At 37.3% G+C, this 9,522-nt stretch overlaps 1 protein-coding gene across 3 annotated transcripts; it reads left to right on the forward strand.

Annotated features, from left to right (window-relative positions):
- The first annotated feature begins 2,333 nt into the window (after nt 1-2,333).
- Nucleotides 2,334-8,770, forward strand: LOC137737486 (agamous-like MADS-box protein MADS2). Of its 3 annotated transcripts, XM_088682585.1 has the most exons (9): nt 2,334-2,482; nt 2,707-2,902; nt 6,646-6,724; nt 7,032-7,135; nt 7,220-7,319; nt 7,416-7,457; nt 7,577-7,618; nt 8,271-8,380; nt 8,512-8,770. In XM_088682585.1, the coding sequence occupies exons 2-9, from the start codon at nt 2,718-2,720 to the stop codon at nt 8,597-8,599; spliced, it is 750 nt and encodes a 249-aa protein (XP_088538711.1). In that variant the 5' UTR covers nt 2,334-2,482; nt 2,707-2,717; the 3' UTR covers nt 8,600-8,770. The 3 variants fall into 3 exon arrangements, with proteins under 3 accessions (XP_088538711.1, XP_088538710.1, XP_068333080.1); XM_088682584.1 differs by lacking the exon at nt 2,334-2,482 and having other exon boundaries at nt 2,554-2,902; XM_068476979.2 differs by lacking the exon at nt 2,334-2,482 and having other exon boundaries at nt 2,555-2,902; nt 7,032-7,093.
- Nucleotides 8,771-9,522: the final 752 nt, after the last annotated feature.

The following is a 9,522-nucleotide window of genomic DNA, read 5'->3' on the forward strand; positions in this document are numbered from 1 at the left end:
TTGCATTTTATTTAGTTACTTTACTCTATGTACGTACTCATAAGTTGTGTCTCACTTTAGCTCATTTCTTTTAAGAAAGTGTTATATGGGTATTTGTCACATCCCGACCCAGGCCCCTATCACAACCCAGGCTCGACTCCACCGTAGCACGATATTGTCCTTTTTGGGCCCCTACCACACCCTCACGGTTTTGTTTCTGGGAACTCACACGAGAACTTCCCAGTGGGTCACCCATCTTGGGATTGCTCTCGCACACTACTTGCTTAACTTTGGGGTTCCGATGGAACCCAAAGTCAATGAGCTCCCAAAAGGCCCCGTGCTAGGTAGGGATGAGAATATACATATAAGGCTTACAAGATCCACTCCCCTGGGCGATGTGGGATGTTACAATCCACCCCCCTTAGGGGCCCGACGTCCTCGTCAACACACATCTGGCTATGGATTGGCTCTGATAACAAATTGTCACATCCTGACCCGGGCCCCCACCACAACCCAAGCTCGACTCCACCGTAGCACGGTATTGTCCGCTTTGAGCCCCTACCACACCCTCACGGTTTTGTTTTTGGGAACTTACACGAGAACTTCCTAGTGGGTTACCCATCTTAGGATTGCTCTCGCGCGCTACTCGCTTAACTTCGGAGTTCCGATGGAACCCGAAGTTAGTGAGCTCCCAAAAGGCCCCGTGCTAGGTAGGGATGAGAATATACATACAAGGCTTACAGGATCCACTCCCCTGGGCGATGTGGGATGTTACAATCCACCCCCCTTAGGGGCCCGACGTCCTCATTAACACACATCCGGCTATGGATTGGCTCTGATACCAAATTGTCACATCCTGACCCGGGCCCCCACCACAACCCAGGCTCGACTCCACCGTAACACGGTATTGTCCACTTTGGGCCCCTACCACACCCTCACGGTTTTGTTTCTGGGAATTCACACGAGAACTTCCTAGTGGGTTACCCATCTTGGGATTGCTCTCGCGCGCTACTCGCTTAACTTCGGAGTTCCGATGGAACCCGAAGTCAGTGAGCTCCCAAAAGCCCTCATGCTAGGTAGGGATGAGAATATACATATAAGGCTTACAGGATCCACTCCCTTGGGAGATGGGGGATGTTACAGTATTGCTAGGGAGACCAAATTGTTTAAATCAAATTTGGAAACTAAACGATGTTGTTGTAGATAATTGGATTATTAACTATGTATCGATTAACATACTTGTTTCTTATTGGTGGCACATCATTTGGTTTCCCTCATATTATCCCTACTAAATATATCCAATGACCCTAAGCCTCATTTGTAATCTTAGCTAAGGCAAAGGGTCGAGAAACTCAACGCTGTTATTCTTGGACAACTTGGAGTCCTTTTCGCACTATTATGGATACAAAAATAATGAAAAAAATTGGATTCAAATGTCTAACTATTCCTATTAGAATCGGCAATAGATTGACAATGAATTTGAGCCATAGCACATGATTTCAGAAAATCATAGAATATTCCTGATCTAAATAAAGTAGGTTTTGAGAAGCCTTTTCTTTCTATTTTATTTAAGTGAAATAATTTCTCACAGAGAAAGTCCTTCCTAAATTTGATTTTAACTTTAGTTATCAAGTTATGAATTTCAAGTATTGATTGGTGAAATGTGTGACTTTTTGAGCCATACATATTCCAGTACGGTGGGCATCCAAAGGGCCAATTGCGGCAATGAAAGTACCTAGATAGAGTTTTATTTTATTTTATTTAATCACTTCTTGAAACTTAATCCTAGAAACTTAAATTTTGCCAATTATTGTTTACAAGACTACAACCCAACTAATATCTCACTTTGTCTCCAACCATTAAAATCCATAAATAAACCCATCAAAACTGTTTTTGTGGTACAAATAAGACCCGCTGCTTAACTACCCTGGGGCTGAAAAATTACTAACAAGTAGAATTTTTATTCAAAATAGGAAAAAAAAACACCATGAACAAAAAAAAAATTAGTGACACGCTGAACAACAATCAGTTTCAGTTGGGCCACATAATTACAATTTTAATGAATTTGTTGACGGCCTTTAATGATAAAGGCATAGCGATTAGTGAGGCACAAATTAAATTTCAAAAAGTTAAGAAGTGACTCAAATTAAATTATAAGAGACAGTTAGGTAAGTAAGTTTTTGTGAGTGAAGCTGGAGTTATCTTTAGTTTGACTGGGGTGCCCAAGACATTCTCTCATCGACCAGTAAAAACCCTAAAGTTGAAAATGTCTAAGATGGAGTCGACATTGCTGTCACATTTTTGTGTAATAAACTGTGAAAATTGTGAATGGTCTACTTCATCTTCAAAAGAAAACTGAAAAAGAAAGAAAACAACAATGAGTCAGTACAACAATGAGTCGGTCGTAACTCGTAACTGAGAAGGGAAAATAACACCCAATCGGAAATACTGCACTCCTGTTTAATCTTTCCTCTGTTGCGCTAAAGGAACCCCCAACAAGGAGGTAACAAAAGTTCCTCAAAAGTTCTCTCTCTCTCTCTCTCTCTCTCTCTCTCTCTCTCTCTCTCTCTCTCTCTCTCTCTCTCTCTCTCTCCTCTCTCTCACAAAAGCCTAACTTAGCTTACCCTAGAGAACACGAATCTCAAAAAGGAAAACAAAACCTAGTAACATAATATAATAATTTGATATGTATGCAATCACTGAAATATATTTTTATAATATAATAAGTTAAAAGAAGAATGGGAAGGGGGAAGGTGGAGTTGAAGAGGATCGAGAATAAGATAAATCGACAGGTAACATTTGCAAAAAGAAGGAATGGGCTGCTAAAGAAGGCGTACGAGCTCTCAGTTCTCTGTGATGCTGAGGTTGCTCTCATCGTCTTCTCCACCAGTGGAAAGCTCTATGAGTTCTGCAGCGGCCCTAGGTATGTACGCACCCTTTATATATATCTCTATTTTCTGAATATCTACAATATATGTGAGAAATTTAGTCAGATCCTGTTAAAAGAAATTTTTGGAAGGGATGTATTATTATTTGGATTTCCTGTTAGCCCCTGTTAACAGTATTATATAGCCATGTTAAGAAGTATTCACTGCATCAAAGGCCAAAGATGAATTTCTTCAATATTGCAGACATTTTTGTTGTTGTTAGAGAGTTGCAGATCTAAACGGTTTAGGAGGAAGATGAGGCTGGATCTATTTTAACTTCACAAATTTATCTAAATATTTCATTTGAAGTTTATTTTTGTTTTCGTGTCTTTGCCACGTCTTAGTAGTCATCTTAATTAATTTTTACTTAGAAGTGTTAGATCCAAGAGCTTATAAAAAGTATAAAAATATTTGTTAAAATGTTTGTCCTTTATCCTATCCTATTTTTGCAGGAATTTTTGTGGGATTCTCTTCGTCTGTTCTTATTTGGAGTCCAGTAATTTTTAAGCACTTTTTAATACTAACAAAAATTTGCTACGTAATTAAATTTTAGGGGATATGGATGCATATTTGGGGAGGTAAAAGGGTGACTTATAATAGAGTAATTGTTTGCTTCTATTCATTTCATTGTCGAATTTGAGACGAGTTCATTTTTCATGAAATTTAACTTTAAGTCATACAATCATAGGGGAAGGCTTGCAAATTTGCAATATAAATATACGTTAGATGTGTTATCCTATCTTTAAATCGATACTTTAGAAGGTGCTAAAGTAAACGTATGATAGGATTGATATGATCAATTCAAATTGTTTAACAGTCTATTTTATAGAATTGATGAGCGATTGGAGAGTTAGAAAATATAAACGTAGCCCTCTTTTTGGTTCAAGAAAACATAGCCCTTTAATAAGCATGTAAGCTGCAAGTGCTCAGAATCAAGGTTATAGTACTTAGCGGTAATCACCCTTATTCTAAAGTTGTATCTTAACTGGTGCAAGTCCATCGATAAATATACAAGGACGATACTTCGGTCCTCACCAGTCAGGATCCTTTATACTGACCATCCTAAGTGGAACAATCAAATAGTGACTCGTGTCTTATTTAAATTTAACTAAAATTGGTTGTCAAACATTCAATATTCTAGTATCCAAGCATCCTTCTTTCTCCATCACCAACCTTTGCCTACCTTTGCTCTCCTTTGTCGTCGTCGGTGGTCGATATCTCACCCCCGTCTACTCCTCTCCTCCGTCGACCACATCCACATCTCCTCCTCCGACCTCTCTTCTCCGTCAATCCCACCCACCTCTCTTCCTCCAACCTACCTCGTCAACCCCGCTCCCAATCCATCCTCTTCCTTTCCCGATGCGACCATGGCAACAAGGAGTGGGCATGTGCAGAGGTGCTTCTATGTCTTCCACAAAAAATAATATGAGGGATTTGAAAAGGGGGGGGGGGGTCCGAGAGGTTGGAGAGGGGATGTCGATAGGGTCAACATAGTAGAGGTTGGAAGAGAGGATGAGGCGGTCAGCTCTACCATGGCATAGGTAAGGGATAATCACAAGTGAGAGTTGGTGTTTGATTATGAGGATTACAATAGTTTGGGAGAATATTAAATGAACAAGTGTTATAATTCTACTGCCCACATAATATGGTTAGCAAATTGGGCACTTCGCGGTGAGTGTCCAAGTATTTACGATATATAAACAACATCAACAAAGTCTTATTGAATTAAGTGAGATCAGATGTATGAATTCTCGAACGTCACTGTGCTTGGTTTTACGCAAAGTTTTCCGTTAGTTCCAAGTACTCCATGTATTTTGTTAAAGTCTATTTTCAAGTCTTCCTAGGTCTTCCTCTACCCCTTTTGCCTAAGCCTTTATCTCATAATCGCATTCTTAATTGGAGCATTTGTAGGTCTTCGTTTCACATGTCCAAATCACCTTTGCCAATTTCTCTTATCTTATCTTCAATTGTGGTCACTCTTATTGTACCTCTGATATCCTCATTCTTAATCTTGTCATTTCTTGTTTGCTCACATATCCAACGAAGCATTCTCATGTCTGCTACACTCATTTTTGCATATGTTGATGCTTGACTGCCCAACATTCTGTGTCGTAAAGCATTATTAACTTTATTACCATCCTATAAAAAAATTCTTGAGGTTTAGTAGCCTACAACAGCTGCACAACATACCCGGTGCACTCTTCCACTTCATCCATCTAGCTTGTATTCTATGGTTGAAATCTCCATCCAACTTTCCGTTCTTTTGCAAGATAAATCCAAGATAATGAAAGTGTTCACTCTTTGGTACTTCCTAATCTCCAATCCTCACCCCTATCTCATTTGGACCCCATTCCCACTGAACATGCACTCCATTTACTTTGTCTTTGACTTACTTAATTTGACGAAGACATTTGGATTCCTACACTTCACACCAAAGGTTAAGCTTCACATTTACTCCCTAATGTGTTTCATCTATCAACACTTTATCATTTGCAAAAAGCATATACCAATGGATGTCAGATTGAATATATCCCATTAACTCAGCCATTACCAATGCAAAAACGTAATAACATAAGGCTAAGTCTTATGAAGACAGTCTTAGAATTATGATTCCACACAACCAGTAAGTCTTATGAAGACAGTCTTAGAATTATGATTCCAAAAGTGATCATGTAAAAAATTCCGAATGCCTTCATCAAATACTTCGCAGTCCACATTTCTAGCTATATTTAGCCTAAATCCCTTGGTACTTGTAAATCCTTCACCAAAGCATAACTCAAATGAATAATTATATAGGTGTAGACGCACCTTGCACCAATAAATGCATTCCTACACATATCTCACCTTTTGCGAATAATCTATCTTCACCGTATAAATTTAATAATTGATACTGTTTAATTTCTTAAGCTCCATTTGAAGAACATCCATACATAAAATCATTTGAATTGGAAATTAGTTATGCATCCAAATGTATGGAACAAATTGACAATGTGAGCACTAAACAACATATACATGGTAAACCGTTCATTTATTTGGTACATTTAGAGATTGTTTATGTGAGTGTGTGTGTGTGTGTGTGTGGGGGGGGGGGGGGGTCAAGATTGGGGACAGATTTTTTGACACACTTTCTTAGGGTCACTTCATAATGTACTTCAACGATCTTACCGTCTATATTTTAGTTCGTCCTTCAAGGATTATCTATGTCAAAATCACCCAAATTTGAAATCATATAACCATTTGATTAAGTGGTAGTCATTTTAGTGTTTCTTTGTAGAACCGTATTTGTCCGTTTTTTCCATTACAAAGAATGTCTCTTAATGGTATTGGATTTGTCTATTTTTTTGCAATGATGATCTATCAATGATGAATTGAAATACAAACCGTTCAGATCCTTGAAAAAAGTTATAGAATGAGAACCACAATAAAGTGTGCCAAATTGTGTCATCCAATCCTAAACATTGCAAAGGGTGGATCGTATTGGTGGATATGCCTTTTGACTCACTGTGTTTCGAGTTTAAATATTTTCCTATTATTTTTGTAGTTTATAGTAGTAATATCACTTGTGATTAAAAAATTTGGAACCGTATAATCAATTATAACTTGCTCCCAGATTTTGTGGCATGCTTTTTGGCTCTTACTTTACTGGCATTTGAATGAGTGCAAAATGCATGCGCTCTTTTCTCTTTTGAATTTGCATTCTGATCACTGTCCTACAATTGTTGCTTTGCTTTCATTACAGCATAGCGAAGACGCTTGAGAGGTATCAAAGATGCACTTATGGAGAACTGGGAGCAAGTCAATCTGCTGAGGACGAGCAGGTTACCGATAGTTTGTCATTTGTAATTAGCTTTAAGATGCATAACATCAATTACCTGCATTACATAAGTTGGGTAAAGCAACCTATATTATCCGTTATTCTTAAATTCTCAATCTGTTGCTAGGAGAAAATTTTCAGTACATTTAGAACACTGCCACACGGTGTTACAATTATTCTCAATCTATTGTTAGGGACAAATTCGTGGGGTTGGGTTAAGTTGTATGTTGGTAATGGAATTTCTTCCACAAAATTCTGCCCTATGGACTTTTGACATAAGCTGAACTTGTGCCATGCATGTTCACAAGCAGAGCAGATACCAAGAATACTTGAATCTAAAAACGAAGGTAGAGGCCCTACAACGCACGCAGAGGTATACGTATATCGATCATCTATATACATACACATATGAAAGGTTGTTCAATGATCGCATGAAAAATGCAAAGGTCGACACAATTGGAATATTGCTCATGAAAAATTTTACTTGGCATGTTTTTAGACATATTCTTGGGGAAGATTTGGTTCATTTAGGCATGAAGGAGCTTCAGCAGCTTGAGAATCAACTAGATATGTCGTTGAAGAAAATCAGGTCAACGAAGGTATTCATAATTTGTTCCATAAGCGTGAAAAAGATGGCGAGTTATTTAAACGAAATTTTAACAGAGAATCTCGATTTACATTTCATTTGTTCGCAGACCCAATTTATGCATGTTCAGATTTCTGAGCTTCAAGGGAAAGTAAGTATTTTGCGAACAACACACACACACACACACACACACACACACACACACACACACACACAGAATATAAATGTATGTATGTAAGTTACCGAATCTTTCAAGAATTAACTGTGCAGGAAGAAATGCTACTGGAAGCAAACACTGGACTGAGAAGGAAGGTACGTAATAATAAATTCCTGCTCTGACCATTATTCATTTCTGTTTTCGATGCAATGGAAATCCATCATGTCGTATAATACATCTTAATTACTTATTCATTAAATGATTACAATATTTCAAGGCCAAATCAATTAGTCCTCATCATATAGGTTTCCTATCCTTAATTGTATAACTATAGTAATGCAAAACACTATCGGGCTTGTTTGGTGCTTAGGATTGAAATGGATTGGGTAACATAAAATTCAAGGGATATTAAAAGTAATTAAAGATGAATGGTTTTTTATTCTAAGGACCGGGGTTCAGAAGGGGATTAGATATGAATGACATATATCTTTTCTAATCCTACCATTCGGGGAATTGAAATATAAAAGTTTTCTTCACGAGTCATATTCTATCTTCAAGTTGGACACTATCTTTTCATTCAAAGTTGGACACTATCTTTTCATTCCTTCCTTCAACGTGCCTTGAGTATAGTAAGTTCAATCCAATGCTAACAACAAACGATGGAGGCCTTCCTTTTAACAACCGTACATTGTCATCTAATTGTTTCTTCATAAGGATTCTTGAATCTTGTTAGTTATTCCATTTAATACGTTTTTCAGATAAATAATTTGGTCAATTTAATTGGGTCTAAATTTTCGTGTTTTGCAGTTGGAAGAAATTACTGCAGGCCTTCAACGATCATGGAATAGCAATCACCAGGCTGCTCAATTAGAAGGATTCCCTGAGCATTTGCAATCCACCAATGCATTGCAGATCGGGTACTATAATCATATATCTTATAGGGATTCTGTCAAGCGCATGAATTTTTCTGCAACGTTAATTAATGAATTAAGTTGCCTTAATTTTTTAAGCTGTCATCTAAAGTATCCATTAACTATTACTGCAACAGCACTCCAGTAGTAACAAATGATGAGGCGAATGTAGCAACGTCCTCAGCACAAAGTGGCACGGGATTCTTCCCCGGTTGGATGCTCTGAATTTCGAATCATGCATGGTAACCAATCAAAGAGTAGTGGTGACCACATGTGTTGTTTCACTTATTATTAATTCTTGTCCAAAAGAATAAGAACGTTAATAATTTGCTACCTAGTATCTTTTAATGTTATAGAAGGGTTCATTCATTCATGAGACTAATGCCCAAGAATTCATCGCGATTGTTGTGCCCTAAAATATTTCATTTTGATTTTAACTTTACCAGTGAGTAGCATAAAACGCTTGTATGATGTTCATGAGACAGATCATACAATTAAACACTTGCCCTAATTCATTAGAATTCATCAGGTATGAAATGATTGTGTGATTTTTGTAAGACCGATCACACAGTTGAACACTTACCCTAATTCATCAAGATCGTTGTGCCTTGGAAATTCCTTTGTATTACCAAATGAGCAAACGCATGGCTAGTAGCTACATCTACTCGTTGCCACGTGCCATGACTTCTTTGCTTATTCAATCTAAACTACGTATTAATAAAAATCTAGTTGTCAACTAAAATTCTGAAAAATTATCATTCTAATCCTCTAATTAAAACTGATCAGAAATAAAAATTATGGGCAATTTAGTAATTACAAGAACACAAAGTTTGCTATTTTTTTATGACGCATCACCCACATGTGGTTTTAATATCTCTAATATTAAAAAATAAAAAATAAAAATAAACCTCGCTCCCCTCTGTCCTCACTCCCACGTTCTCTCCGTGTCTCTCACTCTCTTACTCTTTGATTCCATTTTAAAAACCAAAATAAAAAATATTCATACACACTTTGTGTGTGGACATGTGCTAATTATATATTATGTAAACTTGTCTACTAATATAAGATCATGGACACGGTACATGACTAAATCTTCTTTTTAAAACTTATTTCCAAGTAATAAAAAAATCTAAATTGGTATGACCTTA

The sequence above is a fragment of the Pyrus communis genome, chromosome 13 (assembly GCF_041283825.1).
Source record: "Pyrus communis isolate YQ-2024b chromosome 13, ASM4128382v1, whole genome shotgun sequence".
NCBI classification, from domain to species: Eukaryota; Viridiplantae; Streptophyta; class Magnoliopsida; order Rosales; family Rosaceae; genus Pyrus; species Pyrus communis.